This window comes from Chrysochloris asiatica, unplaced genomic scaffold (assembly GCF_000296735.1).
Source record: "Chrysochloris asiatica unplaced genomic scaffold, ChrAsi1.0 scaffold00100, whole genome shotgun sequence".
In the NCBI taxonomy this organism is placed as follows: domain Eukaryota; kingdom Metazoa; phylum Chordata; class Mammalia; order Afrosoricida; family Chrysochloridae; genus Chrysochloris; species Chrysochloris asiatica.
The window spans coordinates 7,398,234-7,415,734 of NW_006408618.1; the positions used below are offsets into that span (position 1 = coordinate 7,398,234).

Here is a 17,501-nt window from a genome sequence, read left to right on the forward strand (position 1 = left end):
TAAAACCATGACATACATAATTGTCTATAGACTGTTATCCAGTGTTCAGGAATAGTATATAGTCTCCAGAATATGGTCTCTCAAGAGCAAAGCAGAGATGTCCTTCCACAAGACCTGTTATACCCAGGTGACTATTGATGTAAAACTGACTCAAGTATGAGGAGTGAAACAAGCTCTAGAAACTGGGATGGACAGTAAAGCTGACCTAGCCTATAAACACAGTCACGGATGACTCCAGATCACAGAGAATTGATCCAAATCTGGTGAAATCCACTGCTAATTTGAGTAAAGAAGAAAAGTCAAGTGGTTCCAATTTTGGCAGAGGACTGCCAGGGGTTGAGACCCCAGTAAGCAGCACAGATAGAAATTGAGACTCTCAGAGGTCTTTTGCCTTTTCTTTTGTAAGGTCACAGTGATACTACCAACTCTTTCATCTAAGCACAGAATGAATGTATTTAACTCTTGTTTGAAGCACCTCCCTTGGTCTTCCTATGGAGATTTTTGTAACTGGGGACTCCTATAGTGCCTGTAACTTCCTAAATTTCATGGTATTTAGTTGGACCTGTCTTACTCAGTATTAGTTCTGTGATAGTGTTGTTAAGTGCCGTTGAGTCGGGTCTGACTCATAGCAACCCTGTGTGGGGTTTCTATGAGCTAGTGCGTTTGAACTGCTGACCTTGCAGTTAGTCATGCAGTGCTTATCCTACAGTGCCACACCAGGACTGTGCATGTATGACTCCTGAAATCATAGCATCATGTATGTACCATTGCCCTTTACTAAGCTCCTTGTTGTTGCTGTCAATTGCCATTAAATCAGTTCTGACCCATAGCGACCCTCTATAGGGTTTCTGAGGAGCAGCTGGTGAGCTTGAACTGACTTTGCAGTCCAGTGCATTAACCCACAGTGCCACACCATGAGTTCAACTAAACTCCTACAATTTGCCAAGTGCTTTAAAATTTCAAGAAGTGCTATGGCTCTCACTTAACAGAGAACAAAACTGAGATTATAGGAGGTCAGGTCACTTGTCCAAATCCTCAAAGCTATTATATGGAGAGGTCAGAATTTAGACCCAGGTTTCCCTACGTGCATTTTTTTTTTGCCTTTTAATTTTTTGTTATACAATTATTAAATATTAACAACAACAACAACAATTACAAAAATATCATAAATAAAGTTAAGCCCTGAATTTTGGAACTGGGTACAAATGGTTAAGATAATAATTATGGTGCATCATAGCAGCTCATTAAAGTTATGTAGACATTGTATACATTTTTCTATTCCTGTGGTAGCAAAGTAACAATAATGATGTGATGGTGTCATAGTTCTAGAGTATGTTGTTGTTGCTGCTGTTAAGTGCCATCAAATCGGTACCTATTCATAGTGACCTTATGCACAGCAGAACAAAACACTGCCCGATCCTGGGCCAACCTCACTATCATTGCCATGCTTGAGCCCATTGATGCTGCCACTTTGCCAATCCATCTCGCTGGGGGTCTTCCTCCTTTTCTGTGAACTCCACCTTACCAAGCATGATATCCTTCTCTAGCGACTGGTCATTTCTGAAAGTATGTCCAAAGTATGAGAGATGAAGTTTGGCCATCTTGGCCTCCAAGAAGTACTCTGGCTGCACTTCTTCCAACACAGATCTGTTGGTTCTTTTGGCAGCCCATGGCACTTTCAATATTCTCCTCCAACACCATAACTCAAATGCATCAATTCTTCTATGGTCTTCCTTGTTCACTATCCAACTTTCGCATGCATATGAGGTTATTGAAAATACCATGAACCCCAATATAACCATGCATCTACATGGCTATGTTCTTTCTCAAGACTCTAAGGGAAGATACTGTTTTGCATTTTCTTATCTTCTGGTGGTTCCTGACAATCCTTGTCATTCTTTAGCATATACATGCATTACTCTAATTTCTGCCTCCATGTACATATGACCATCATCTCTCTGTATCTGGTTTCTTCTCTTTTTACAAAAGCATCATTCATATTGGATTAGATTCCACAGTATTCTGCTAATAGTCTGTTTACTTTTCCCTGTACCAATGGTTCTCAGTCTGGAGAGGATCTTTAAAATACTACACCCCATTGTCAAATATTTGGATTTAATTGGTCTGGAGTGGTATTTGGACATCTGTATTTTTAAAAACTCCTCCAGCAGACGCAAGAACACCCACACTTGCAGATGATACCCACTTGACCTGGCTTCAATGACTTGATGATCAGAGCTCAACCTGAAGAAGAAAGAAAAGGAAAAAAGCATCATCTAATACAATTCGATAAACTTGACCTACACCTATAAATGCAGTAGCTCAAAAGAGGAAACAAATCCTTGCTGCAAGAATTATTCCCACCCCCTCCACACAAAGAGTAGACAGGGATGGGCAACTTGGACATTGGCTACCCAAAATGGGGGGAGGGATACAAAGGTAAGAAGTGACTGGCTTACAAGCTTTCTAGAGGTAACCTAGATCTATAGGGTGGGGAGGATGGTAGAGTCTCCAGTGAATAGTATCCAGCCTGTCCAGGGAGGGCTGATGAAATGAAATGCAGATGGGTCTCTTCTGATGTTATAGTGAATAATTATTATCAGAACTGATTGTGAGGGTTGGAAATGTAAAGGTGGACATTTTATAGCAAGGAAGAGAGTGATTAACTTTTCAGCCTAGGAGCAGAGGGCCCTGGGACCATCAATGGGGAAGAGCAGGACCCTACCCAGAGAAGCAGTGAGGCTTGAGATGGAGGCAGAGAAGATGATGTGAAGAGATGGAGTGGCTGGGGACTTGAGAGAGAGGGAAAGGGGCTAAGTGCTGAGGACCGTGGGGGGGAAGGGGGGCAGGCTTACAGGGTATACCATTTGGTTGGGTGATGATGCATAGATGGATGGTAACTATGGCAATGAAACAATGTATGATAGAATGAATGTAAAACTAATGTTCTCCCATGTAAACTATCACACAATTCACAATAAAACATTTATTTAAAAAAAAGCAATAAAACTCCTCCAGGCCTCCCATCTGTTTTGTTCATATCATTATCCTTGACATGTGAACAGCATTCATCCATGGTAAGCTTTAAGGAAATACTTATTGATTAGCTCAGAGTGTTTTTGTGGCCAAAAGTTAGAAGAGGGACTAGCTGCACAAGTAGTTAGAAATTGTCTCCATAGAGACATTTGATGGTTGTCAGGATGTTCTTTTAGAGTCTTAAAAAAAAAAAAACAAAAAAAAAACCAACTTGGTGCTTGATTGCTTCTGGCTTCTAAACTCTATAATTATGAGACAATAAATTTATGTTGTTTTAAGTCACACACTTTTTGTTACTTTGCTACTTCAGTAGTAGGATATTTATACAATGCCTACACAATTAAGGATTGGAGAGCTTCTACCTATTCCATGCTCAAAGGTTTTCTCCAAACCTTCTTTTGCAGGTGGTGTTGTCCTCAACCCTGCCTATTACGGCATGCCTGGCCATACCAACATCATGATCCATGAGGTGGGCCATGTCCTTGGACTGTACCATGTCTTCAAAGGGGTCAGTGAAAGAGAATCCTGTGATGATCCCTGCAGGGAGACAGTGCCATCCATGGATACAGGGGATCTCTGTGCTGACACGGCCCCTACTCCCAAGAGTAAGCTGTGCCAGGACCCAGAGCCAACCAATGACACCTGTGGCTTCACCAACTTCCCAGGTGCCCCATTCAGCAACTACATGAGTTATACAGGTATAACAACAGCCAAGATGTTTTGGTTTTCCATCAAAATGATAATGGAACCCCTTGGTGGCTGGGGAGGGACTGTGGGAGGTGGAGAAAGTTGTTTGTCAAATTTTACTAGAAAGTTGAAGCATATTGATGGTGTACTTTGTCTCTTTTTAAAATATCTTCAAGAAGTAAAAGAAATACTGAGATATTAAGGGGTCTTGTTTACTGGAATCTTTTCTACCATATTTTAAAAAAATAGATGCACTTCTATCTTGGATTGTTTTTTTAAGAGGGGAGGAGAGGAGCAAACCTAAGAGGCTTCTTGAGGCCCTCCCACCTGTAGGACTTAGTCTTGTTCTTGTCCACATCCTTCAGGCCATTACTCAGAAGGAGAATCCAGCAGTGATAGAGAAGTTTCTAGGTCAAGGTGGTGGTTTATGCTATTGTAAAGAAAAGTCTGGTTAATTCTAAGCTCCAGATTATTTTTTATTTTATGCTTTTTTTTTTTTTTAAGTATCTTCTTCCAGCCATAGCCAGGGAGTAATTCTTAACTTGACTATCAAAAATGGCACCATCTCAATTATAAAATGGTATTTCCCTGACCCTGATATCAACTACATTGTCTGATCTGGTTGTCTTCCTCAGTCCAGCACCTGAATTCTGCTTCTTCCCTGTCTTCTCACACCTTCTTGTTCTGGAGAAAAGAAAAGCTTGCCACAGTCTCTGGATAATGAGACTTACATTTTCCTAATTTGGTTTGGTGACTTTCTCTAATGGAGAAGGAGGACCATAATTTTGCTGTTAGCTCTAGGGGCTTGGTAGTGGTAAGTTCTAGAATATATCTGGAAGGATCATTCTAAAATAATATCCAAATTTCTCTAAAAGGATAAACCATCAGACTCTGGCCATACTTTTCAAGGAAGAGAAAAAAAAAAGTTATGAGCTGATCTATTTTGGGATATATCAAGATGTTTCTATCCAAGTCTCATATGGTGAGTAATTCAGGCTCATCAGATTCTCAAGGACCAGCACCCTGACTTCTCCATCAAGCATATGGCGGCACTTAGCAGGGGCAGAGCGGTCTGACACTTAACTGTAGAGGGCAGGACTGTTTAGGTACCACCTTTGTGATGGGAAAAAGAAAGAGTTATGCATCAGGGGAGAATATTTGGTGCATTTTTACTAAGGTAATTCCCTTTTTAGTCCTATGAAAAAAGTATCCATAAGGAGGACTTTGCCTGCTCCAACAGTAAGACTGGAGCTGTCATTCCTTGGCATTTTGACTCTCTCCTCTTTAACATCGTTACTGAATGCTCACTGACTTTGGCCAAGGTCTCTGGGCAATACAGCAAGTATCTGCAACACCACAAAGGTTCACGAATAGAAAGACCATATACTGAAGCACTACCATCTGGTGGTTTGCGAAATAAGCAGCCATCAGCTCAGAACAGCCCTGCACCTCAGGATGTGAGTCTCACCGTGGTCCAGCCCAACATCAAGGTAATGGCCCTATTTTAGAAAACAGTAAGCATGATGTTTCTGCCTTCTCTTTACCACTTTCAGCCTAGAAATTTCCTGGAATGGAATACTTTTATTAATTTAACACGTGTTCATCAAGTCTAAGAAGTGGTGTGGTAGAAGCTGGGGATTCAGACATGTGCAAGACAGACTTGATCTTTGCCTTTCTGAACTTCACAGGTTAAAGCTTCATCTGTTGTGCTCCCATTTTGTCTTTGCAGATGATGACTGCACTGACAGCTTCACCCCTAACCAAGTGGCCCGAATGCATTGCTATTTGGACCTTGTATATCAGCAATGGAGTCAAAGCCGAAAGCCCACCCCTATCCCCATCCCACCCATGGTCATCGGGCAGAACCACAAGTCCCTCACTATCCACTGGCTGCCTCCAATTAGTGGAGTTGTATATGACAGGTGAGAAAGGCACTCGCCATGGCTGAGGCTGGTACACTATTCTCTGGGGGAATAAAGAGTGTGAACATTTCTCATGTTCACACATGTGATGAGCCACAGACCCATGGGTCTGACAGATGTTTCCTTGGAAATGTCACATCTGGCCAGGTTTCTGGAGCTGTCAAAGTGACAAGGATGAAGTCACCGAACAGAGGAGGCATTTGCCACCTGCCCAAATCAGTCATTCTCCTTGGAGTAAGGGTGGGGTAGTGGTTTACAGTTTCCAGAATGATAGTGGGAGGCGGGGCAGAGAAGTAAGACATGATCTTCTAGATAGTGGTGGGAGGTTGTGCATTGCCCAAAGCTGTGATCGGGGCTTCACTGGTTTACAGAGGCCATTTCTGACACCTTCTGTTACTCTCTCTTATGGCTACTATCTTGTGGTATTCTAATTATCTGTTCATTTTCTATCTTTTCCTCCACACTGGGGACTTTTTGGAGACAGATCTATCCTTGTTTCTGTCTCCTGGCTAGCCATAATAGATGCATATGACATGTTTATTTAAAAAATGTTACTTGAAACTTCAGTCATCTATTCTTTGCATACATCAGGGAAGTATTTGCAAAATGCAGAGTAGATATGGAAGAAGTGACTTTCTAATGGACCAGAACCCCAGTCATGACCTGGTACTACGAGCTGTTGAGCTGTCGTCAAGTTAACTCTGACTCATAGCAACTCATTTGCATCAGAGTAGAACTGTGCTCCATGGGGTTTTCATTCATTGATGTTTTGGAAGTAAATTGGCCTGGAGGTCTTTTTTGATTCTAAATGACAAGAAGTTGTTGTGAAGTTCCATTGATTCAGTTCTGACTCATAATGTATAGGGTTTCCAAGGAGCAGCTGGTGGGTTTGAACCACCAGCCTTTTGATTAGCAGTCCAGTGCTTATCCTACAGTACCAGAGCTATTGTTTATTTAATCCTACAATTTATACCCAGGTGTGGTGCTGTGGTAATACGCTGGGCTGCAAAGTCTGTTCAGACTACAAGGTTGTCAGTTCAAGCACACCAGTCACTCCTCAGAAACTCTATGCAGGGTTGCTATGAGTTGGTACTGACTCAACTGCACTTTCAACATATATAAAGCATTCTGAGAAGTATTTAATCTACAGCTGTCTTATTTATCTTTGCAATAAGCACAACTACTGTCATATAAATTAGAAATTCAAGGCATAAAGAAACATGCAGCAGGTAACCCAAGACCCTACAACTAAATAGAGGTGGAATTGGTAATAAAACATTGATGTCAGAATTGTAGAAATAAATGAATTTTTCAAGTCAGGGCTTTATCATCTAGCAAAGAGATAACCCCCTTTCCACTTGCACACTGTCCCTCTAGGTGGCAGGTCACAGTTAAGGAGCTGGATGTCTCTGGATCATGTTTACATGCACCTTGCTTTGCATAAAGGCTGGGGAAAGAGGAAAGAGAGACACAGGGATGGAGGAAGCCTATGAGCAATTTTCAGAATGGTGTTTACAGCCTTCTGCAGTCTTGATAGCTTGATAATACATAATACATGTCACTTAGACCTTACTGCCCCATAAAGCCATTCTTATTGCCAGCCACACCCTACCTCTCATGGCTCCATTTGTGAGTTAACACATGTCTGTAGGATGCACAGAAGAATGATTTTCCAAATGAAGAGGAAATCAAATAGATTTCAAAATAAATAAACCTAACTGTGACCCTAAAAACAAGGCCAAGCCTTTCTTCTAACCCTAGCCCAATCCTTACCATTTACAATAACCCTAGTCCTAACCATAACCCTAACAATAAATGAAGTCCTAGGCCTGGCCTTGTTGTTATGTGCCTTTGAGTCAGTTCTGACTCACAGTGACCCTGTGTAAGGTTTCCAAGGAGCACCTGGTGAGCTTGAACTTTGGACTTTGTGGTTCAAGCCAACTTTGCAGTCCAGCCCATTAAACGGCAGTACCACACCAGGACTCCTAGCCTAGACCTAACCATAGTCCCAACCTTCACCCTCACTCATTTCTCCAATCCATACAAACCCCCCAAAATAAATTAATAGAAAAATAAATAAATAAGAGCAAGGGGTGGGGTGACCATCTTCCTGCAGTCATGACCTGGTGCAGCTTCAGATGAACTGGCTGAACAGTAAGTCTTCAGTGGTATGTGCAAACCAGAGTTTTACATCAGTTTACGTAATGCATGTAAACAATTTAATCTTTCAATTTTCTCTCTGGTGCAAATGTTACTAGAAAGCAGACATCAGCATTGGATTGCTACAAGTCTGTGGGCAGAAAGGCTTATCAGTTGCTTCCTTTTCTCATCTAGCTAGGCTCCAGTTTTGAAGCCTCTTGGTACATGTGTCAGGGAGACTCACGTCACATACCCGGCAATTTGTGTCATGCCTGGGGTTGTGTTTACTCCATCCCAGTAGGTATTTGGAATCCTTGTGTCAGAGAGAAGTCCTAGCTACGCATTTAGTCACGGTCCTGGGGGGGCCAAGTGCATCAAGGGAATGTGGGTTTCAGTTATGTCCACTTTCCAAGTGAGTACAGATTGGAGTCAGGAGTTGGGGCTTAACTACGCCTTATATTTATCAAAGTGCTGGACTCTACATGATGCTTGGAAACATGCTCAAAGGAATTAAAGAATTTGTTATGGACTTTAGGCAATTTACTTAACTTCTCTGAGCCTGCGTTTCCTTACTTGTAAACACAAGGTTATTACAGGAACTAGAGGTAATTTATGAAAAGCAACAAGCTGTGCAATGCCTGTAATATAGAAAGTATTTGATAAATTTTTTAAAAGCTATGTAGTCATTATCCCTACTTAACAATAATGTTTTCTAGTACATTGCAAGATATTACTTTTCACCTTAGCTGTAGGGAGACCCTGATTTAATGCCCCCATTCCATCTCAATAAAGAGTGTAAGAATCAGAGACAGCCTCATAAAGTGACTATCCCCTTCATTATTTAGCTCTTGTTGGCTTTATCTTTTCTAGTTACCCAAAATAAGGTGTTTGAAGAGTACTTCACAGATTGAGTTAATAGCTTCCTATATGTTATTAGAACAAGTATTTATAGGCCTGCTGAATTCAGTCCCTGTGCTAATTGTTGGGGATGGAAAGAAGCAAATGAGAAAAAAGGATTTGAATGGAAATGCTGGATACCAGAGAGCAGCCCTCTTGAGAGGAGCCAACAGGTACAGGTACAGCGAGTACACAGAGGAGGGATCGTCAGCCACTCAGCTGAATCAGACTGAGTGCCATCACAAAGCCTACATTCAAATCAGTCTTGAAGGGTGAGTAGGAGTTTGCTAGAGAAAGCTAGAGAAGGCTAATGACCTCAGAGGGAACAGCATGCTTCAAGGATCTGTGTGAAGGATATGATGCTTATGAAATGGTATAAGTTCATTGTGAATGGTGCATTACATTCTTGAAGGAGCTGTGGTGGGTAAGGTTGGAGCTAGGTGGTGAAGGACCTTTGGTCATGGTTAGAAATATGGATGCATCCCCATAGATGATGGCAAGAAAAAGTTATTTTATTACATTTAGATATGTGATTAAGAACAGCAAGTTTAAAATACAATAAGATACATAATTAATAAGTCTACCCTGAAAATTGTTGCCTGTAGGAGTGTATGAACTACAAGGGGTCATTGAATGACTTATTGAGAATCATTGTAGAAAGGAGTTTTATATTGAAACATCTCATGCTTCTAGTATAAAGGCTGTCCCATTACATCTCCAAGGCCTCCTTTATGACTTAGTTTAATTCTTCTACTTCATGAGCTTGAGAGTTTCATGTTACTATGAAATTTTCAAAGACGAGGTCTACCCACAAAGGAAATGAGTTGAGAAATAGTTGTGATCTTACTTATCCTCTAGGGCCTCATTAACCATCTCAGATATCTCCTCCCTACAAAGGCCTTGGAAATTTCTTTATCCCAGTTCATCTGATGGATTCTCCCACATCTCTCCTTTTGTCTTCTCAGGGACCCGGGCAGTGTGTGTGGAGCCTGCACTGAAGATGGGACATTCCGTCAGTACGTACACACAGCTTCCTCCCGGCGAGTGTGTGACTCCTCTGGTTACTGGACTCCCGAGGAGGCTGTAGGTAAAGTATCATGGTTTTCTGATTTATACCTTCTTGTCCACTGAGAATGGGGGTGGAGCATTCTCTTGTTATGGAAATAGTGGTGTGGTAAGGAAAAGGTAGTATGTAGTGTGTGTGTATATGTACATGCATGTTATTTCAAGTGCCTCGGAGAAATTCTGCCTGGTACTTCTGTGTGCTGAGTATCTACCTACGTGGGGTTTATGAGGAGGCCTAATGTCTATGGTGTTAGTATGGCACCATACGATAAGCACAAGACTGCAAGATCATTTGAATCACAAGGTCATTTGAATCACACTCACCAGCTGTTCCTCAGAAACCCTATACAGGGTCACTATGAGTCGAAACCAACTTGACGGCACTTAACAACAACAACAACAATATAGTGACACAGAGGTTGGCTTATAGAATAGATGGATGAACTGAATTCAGCCCAGTTGAGGGGGTGACTTCAGGGAGAAATGACTCAGCAGTATAGTGTTACATGTGCCCACCAGCCCAAGCAGCAGCCTTACCACAAAGCAGTGTAAGCTGACCTTTTGTTCCTGTGTATCAGGAGTAATGGAGAACACATTGCAAATAACATTCATGCACTGGCTGAGAGAGTTTGGGTGGGGGTGGGGGTGGGGAGCTAGGTGTTCCAAACTGATTGTTCTGATCTATGCTGTTTTATGAGTCTATTAATCACTGGTACTGGTTGTGCTTAGGATATGATCTAAGCTAGGCTCCAGGAGGGGAAATATGTTTTAGCTGGCCCTTTCCCTCTCCCCTCACTTCTCAGACACGTACACTAGGGAGCTTCAGAAAGCTTGTTGGCAAGTTCCATCATGTTTTAATGCCATTTTTCCATGAACTTTTTGAAGTCCCTCATATGTGTTATTGGCTGAAGGTAATTTAGATGAATCTTTTCACAACTCAGGTCCAAAAAATGCTGTTGACACTTGGTCTTCGCACTTTTGATGAATGACTTGACTTCTTCCATTATCACCATCTTCAGTGCTAAGCTGAGCATCATCTTTTTTCTTACATTTATTATGATCCCAAAAAGCACTCAGTAATATGTGTTGGACACAGTCCTATTTCAATGACTCCAGCGTCTTTACTCAGTCAGGAGAATTTGCATCTAGGGTTTATAACTATAACACCTGTATTGCCTCAGATTCATAGATACTCAAGGAAAAGAAGCCTCTAGAAGAAATCTGGAGGGAGACAATTCACGTGACTGATTGTGTTTGGTTTTTCTCAAATGAGAATTTTCAGGGGAAAATGGTAAATGAATATATTTTGGCATTGTATTAGAATTATTTTTTTGACTGGCATTTCATCAAAGACCATTTCTGTGGCCAACAGTTTGCTTGATGCTGGTGTTTTAATGCTTGTTTGAATTCCTGGTCCTTTTCTAATATTTTAAAGCATTCAGTTATCTGGTAAAGGTTAAAGGGGTAAGGGAGTTCTGTGATCAAATTCTTGTATTGTGTCTTGAAGCAAATAAGGTAAACTTTTAGTTCTTCTTTTCATGTTATATCCTGAGACCATGACAAAAACTTTTCTGACAAGCAGTGATGCTATTGGGTTGGCTTCCAAAGGGCCTTTATTTTATAAGTATTCTGGGATAAGCATTGGACAATTCTGCTAAGAAATACTAGTCTTTCTTCCCTTTGCTTCAAAAGGTGAAGAACCAAGTCATATTTAAAATATACACAATAAAAATGATTGGTTCTCAAGCAGAGCAGTCAAATCATATGGTCTTCAGATATTATGATAATATATTTAATAGCAATTAAGGGACACTTATTGATCTCCAAATGATTTCTAAATGCTATGAGGAATACAGGATTGAATCAGACCATAGTCTGTTATCATTTCTTTGGAGATGCCTCCTCTGATTCCATAATCTAAAAAAAAAAAAAAGCCTGCAACTCCACTCCATCTTCCTCTAGACCTCCTTTGTTTTTGTTCTTCAAAGATCCCATTATTACTTGAAATTATACTCTGCATACCTTTATTTATTTATTGTTGCATCCATTCCCTTATTGCAGGCAAACAAGGGCAAGACCTTTTAACTCTTGTCCACCACTCTGTTTCCTGGACCTAAATCAATGCCAGGCTCATAATAGGGTCACAATAGATTTTCATTTAATGAATGAAACTACAATGTAGGTCAAAAGCAATAAGGACCATAAGATGTAATACACACAGAGACACATACACACATGTCTTGAACTTGCTCCCTTTGGGCTTTGGGACATTCTTTATTTTCCAGATTCTTCTGAAGGAAAAAATAATTGCAAATGGAGAAACTTGAATTCTGTATAATGCTATATAGATCTTCCATAGCAACCTATATACTTTATACTAACAGGTGGTTAAATATTATAACTTATTGAAGAAATGTGGGAAATGAGACTTAGAAAGACCTGCTGCATTCTCACAGCTAATGGCACAGCGCTGACTACAGTCCAACCCTGCTGATTTGTAATTCAACTATTTTATTCTTGTCATGTCATATATGAAAGAAAACCATATGGATTATTTCCACAGAGCAGACTGTAATATATTTGTGATTTTTGACCCTTCCCTATTACATGTTTGCTTAACTACTGACTCTCCATTTGTTCGCACTCAATAATGCATGTTTATATTTCCTGCCTTCAGCTACTTTCCTGCTCACACATACCTCATCTGCAATGGAAATTCAATGTATGGTTTCAAAATTTGGCTAACAATCAACTGGAAAAACTGCCAACATGAAATCTTAGGGAATCAAAAAATTTTGTGAAGAGCCTTTGCTAAAACAGAGTGCATTGACAGGCTGAAATTAACATTTGCCTTGTTGATAAGTAAAACAAGGTTCTGGGAGCATTAAATTTTACATAAATTTTTAATAAACTAAATACAAATAAGTCTCCTCTGCTCGAAGATCCTACTCTGCACCAACCTACTGTTTTTACAGAGCATCTAGTACTCCATTCTCAATTCTCTGCCAGATTTCCACCATGTAGAGGTGACAAGAGCACAATATGATTGACTTATAGCATCTTTGTCCTCAGTTGTACTTAAGATTGAATTTACTAAGCTAATTAGCTTTTGTGGGTATTCTATGCTTACAAATACCTTCTTTTTCATTCTTTCTGGCCTCTAATAGTGGCAGCTTATTTTCCAATGTTCAGTAGTGGTACCTGATGTGTTTTTCTGCTCCTCTCCCCCAGGGCCTCCAGATGTAGATCAGCCCTGTGAGCCCAGCTTGCAAGCCTGGAGTCCAGAGCTCCACCTATACCACATGAACATGACGGTCCCCTGCCCTGCAGAAGGCTGTAGCCTGGAGCTGCTCTTCCAGCACCCGGTCCATGCTGACACCCTTACCCTATGGGTCACCTACCTCTCCATGGACTCTTCCCAGGCACTCTTTGACACAGAGATCTTGTTGGAACACCAGAAGTCTGTGCACCTGGGCCCCTTAGACACTTTCTGTGACACCCCACTCACTATCAAACTGCAAGTTGATGGGAAGGTTTTGGGGGTGAAAGTTTATACCTTTGATGAGCGGATGGAGATTGATGCAGCTCTCCTGACTTCTCAGCCCCACAGTCTCTTGTGCTCTGGCTGCAGGCCTGTGAGGTACCAGGTTCTCCGCGAGCCCCCATTTGCCACTGGCTTGCCCGTGGTGGTGACACACCCTCACAGGAAGTTCGTAGACATGTGAGTTGGGCAATAGGGCCTTCTAAACTATGGGGTTTCCTGGGGATTTTGGGTGGGTTTTGTGTCCTTTCCCCCACTTTTCAATGTTCTGACATGTTCTTGGTTGAAGAAGTGTTCTGAATCTCAGAGAAGATTTTATTCTGAAGAGACATATTTAAGGCAAAGTAACACATTTCCCAGGGTTCTGGCTGCTAATGCCATCGTTATGATTTTGGAAAAAAGAGGCAAATATTTGGACTGCTTCAGTCAGAATAAATGTGAATGCCACAAGTCAGTCAGTCAGAATCAAATGTTCCTATATGGTGACACAATTTAATTTCTGATTCCTTGCTACCACTTTCTGGTAATCTGCCACCACTTAAAATATGAAAACTCTTCCTTAACTGAGCTAAGAGGCCAAGACCCTGCAGACATGGTACTCAGTTTTAAGACTTCCCCCCCACACACACACCTTTTTCTTGTTCCTCCTTCCCTCCCTCTACTTTCCTCTCTCAGCTCTCCTTTTATTCCTTCATCTCTTCTTTCTATAAGTACTTAGTGAGTTCTTCTATGTTCCTGGCATTGTATATTCAGTGCTGGCAACACAGACTTAAATAAAGTTGTTGCCTTCAAAGTTTTCTTTGCCTAGAGTGGGAAGCTGATATCTCCAAAGGCAAATTCTCCAGTTCTCCCTACCTCATAATTTTCTTCAGAGTCTGCCCTGAGGACAGAATTAGGGATCAAAAAAGAAAAAAAAAAAAAAAAAAAAAGTTTTATCAAAGATACTGTATTAGAAACCCTCAAAAAACTTAGTGGCTTAACACAAAAATCATATGATTTCTCATGATTCTATCATGCATGGCATGTTCTTGTTTGGACTAGCTTAGCCAGGACTGAGATGGCCCAGAATGGCCTCATAAAGAAGCCACGTGCCTCAGCTGAGATGGCTGGCATGGCTGGAAGATGTAGGCCTCTTTCTAGATAGTCTCTTGTTTTCTAGTCAGCATACCTGGGCTTGTTCTCATCATGACAGAAGTTTCCAGGGAGGACAAGCCCAAAAATGTTTGCACTTTAAAAAAAAAATTTTTTTTTTATGTTTCATTGTGAATTATGTGATAGTTTACATGGGAGAACATTAGCTTTACATTCATCCTATTGTATATCATTTGTTTGCACTTTTAAAGTCTGTGTTTATGTTACTCATGATAATATTTCACTAGCAGGTCATACAGCCAATTCCTAATTCAGCCAAAAATCACCTCTAGGACAAAATAGAACTGCCCCCTATGTAGTCTTATGGAAGCAGACCTTTCTCCCTTGAAGCCGCTGATGGGTTACACCCCCTAACCTTTTGATTAACCTCCTAGCAATTTGCTGAGGAACTAGGGCTCCTCCCTTGCAGTTCAAGGACTAGCAGAATAGACTTCCTGTTCATGGGAAGAGCTGAAAAGTCACATCACTAGGGAGTATGCATCAAGAATGGGACAACTTTGTGATTACTTTGCAGTCTACAACAAAGAGGAGAGAGAAATGTCTGTTTTGAATGTCACTATATTTTTCCCCCATATGTGCTCGCTGAATTAAAGTCAGAAGACAGGGGATTAGTCAAAAAGAACAAAACCCAAAAAACTAATTCATATGGAAGAATAGATCAAGGGAAGGATTTTTAAAAGGGGGGGGAGTCATTTTTTAGTTTCTCTAATAAGAATGCCTAGTTGGCACAAACAGTTAAGTGCTCCATTACTGACTGAAAGATTAATGTTTTGAATTTACCACCCAAAAGTATCTCACAAGAAAGACCTGGCAACCTACTTCCAAAGATTATTGTTGTTGTTAAGTGCTATCCAGTTAGTTCTGACTCTTAGTAACCCTTTATAGGGTTTCCAAGGAGTGACTGGTGGATTTGAACCACCAACTTTGTGGTTTGCAGTCCAGAGCTTATCCCACACACCAAACCAGAACTCCTCGAAAAGATTGGTGTGGTGGTTGTGTGCCACTGAGTCAGTTCTAGCTCAGAGTGACCCTGTATAGAGTTCCTGAGACTACAAATCTTTATGAGAGCAGAAAGCCTCCTCTTTCTCCCACAGAGTGACTGGTAAATTTGAACTACTGATCTTGTGGTTAGCAGCCTAGCTCCTGATCCACGACACTACCAGGGCTCCTTTCCAAAAGATTACAGCTACTGAAAACTATGGAGAGCAGATCTACTCTGACACACATGGGGTCACCGTGAGTCAGAATTGACTCGACAGCAACTGATGTTTATGGATTCCACAAAACAAAAACAACTTCTGAAGTCAATAGTATCCCATTTTATAAATGTGAAAACTAAGACTTAACTTTAATTTGGTTGAATAGCAAGTCAGCGGCAGACTCAGCATTAAAATCCAATTTCCTGGCTGTCCTTAGTAACACACTTCCTTTTACAAACTCAGATTGTTGAAGTCTGGGCTACCTGCTGCTGAGTTTCTACCCCCAAGAAGAGTAAGCACATGCTGACATTTCTATCTGATCATTTTCCCAGCCACAGAGCAGTGTAAGACTTTTAGGCATGGCTAGACAAGAGCTTGGCAGAAACCATCCTGTAAAGGGAAGCCACCAGTGTTGGGTAGGATATAAAATTGGTCTTGTTTTTGGAAATATCTGGCATCCTCATGAGAGAATTGGTTTCCCAAGAAGGACAGATAATTTGGAAATTTAAAAAGTATTTAATATTTAGATGCCTTTTCTACTAAAATACCTAAAAACCAGTGTAGAGGTTTTTAAAGGTGTTTTTGAAACCCTAAGACATTTCCTGTTTGCTGGTTGCAAGCATGGAGTGAGGGAGTGGAGGCTTTGTGGTTGAGTTGAGTCTGTTAAAGAAGAGAGAAACTTGGAAGGAACTTCATGGCAGCTGTTCATAGCAGCCAGCAGCCCTCAGAGACTCCTGTCTCCCTAAGTTCCTAAGGAACTCTCACCTTAGAGTGACTGTAGTGGTGATTTTTCCATTAGAGCAGACTGGATAAAATGAAGATGAGGGCAGAATTGATCTTGGAAACCAGCAGCCCTTTCTCCCTTCTAAGTATTCTGTCTCTCACACCTTCCACTTCATCAGTACACTTGGGTTCTACAGGGAGTCTGATAAACCCCTTCCATCTCTGGTATCAGCTGATAAGACTCCATCCTGGTATGTATGCATTTTGTCAAGTTTGGAGGTGGGGAGTTTAATGCATTTCTTTCAAAAAAGATAAGTCATATACTATGCAGTTCACTCATTTAAAGTGTGTAATTCAATGGATTTATTACATTTCTAATTGTAATAAATTACAATTAGATGGGATGGTGATGGGAGGTGGTCTTACCCCCTTCTATAAGATAATTGCTCTTACTCTGTGATTCAGTAACTTAAAGCCAAGAATTTTTTTGAGAGGCAAGAAAATGAACTGTGATCCATACATCAAGTAGAGTCTCCTCACTGAACCCAAATCCTGAAATTTTCATCTAGAGTTTCTTTGATCACTTCTAAGAGATTTACGTTGTTGTTAAGTACTGTGGAGTCGGTTCTGACTCATAGGGATTCTGAAGCTGTACATCTTTGTGGGAACAGAAAGCCTCACCTTCCCCAGAATACCAGGACAGCAAGTGGGCTCAAACCTCCAGTCTTGTGGTTTGCAGTCCATTACTTATAGTACAGAGCCACTGCATATATATATGGAGAGAGAGAGATAGAGAGAAAGTGAGTCCTCGTGTAGTGCTGTGGGTTAATGCGCTGGACTGCAAAGTTAGTTTCAACTGCAAGATTGGTGGTTCAAAGTCACCAACCACTAGCAAAGGAGTGGCTGGTGAGTTTGAACCACCAACCTTGTGGTTCAGTACTTTATTCCATAGCACCATATCAGGACTATCTATATCTATATCTATCTATATATATATAGCTAAGGATATATAGCTAAGAAGTGTGATGGCTCCATATGATAAGTACTGGATTGTGAACCCACCAGTCACTACATAGGAGAAAGATGAGGCTTTCTGCTCCCATAAAAATTTAAAGACTTGGAAACCCTACACAGGGTTCC

At 41.0% G+C, this 17,501-nt stretch overlaps 1 protein-coding gene across 1 annotated transcript in view; it reads left to right on the top strand.

The window, feature by feature from the left end:
• Window positions 1-17,501, top strand: part of PAPPA2 (pappalysin 2) — a 536,466-nt gene that overhangs the window by 251,960 nt on the left and 267,005 nt on the right. The window contains exons 4-7 of the mRNA XM_006867073.1: window positions 3,441-3,734; window positions 5,453-5,645; window positions 9,647-9,768; window positions 12,978-13,467. Of these exons, the coding sequence (XP_006867135.1) occupies window positions 3,441-3,734; window positions 5,453-5,645; window positions 9,647-9,768; window positions 12,978-13,467 (1,099 nt within the window). The remainder of the gene's footprint in view (window positions 1-3,440; window positions 3,735-5,452; window positions 5,646-9,646; window positions 9,769-12,977; window positions 13,468-17,501) is intronic.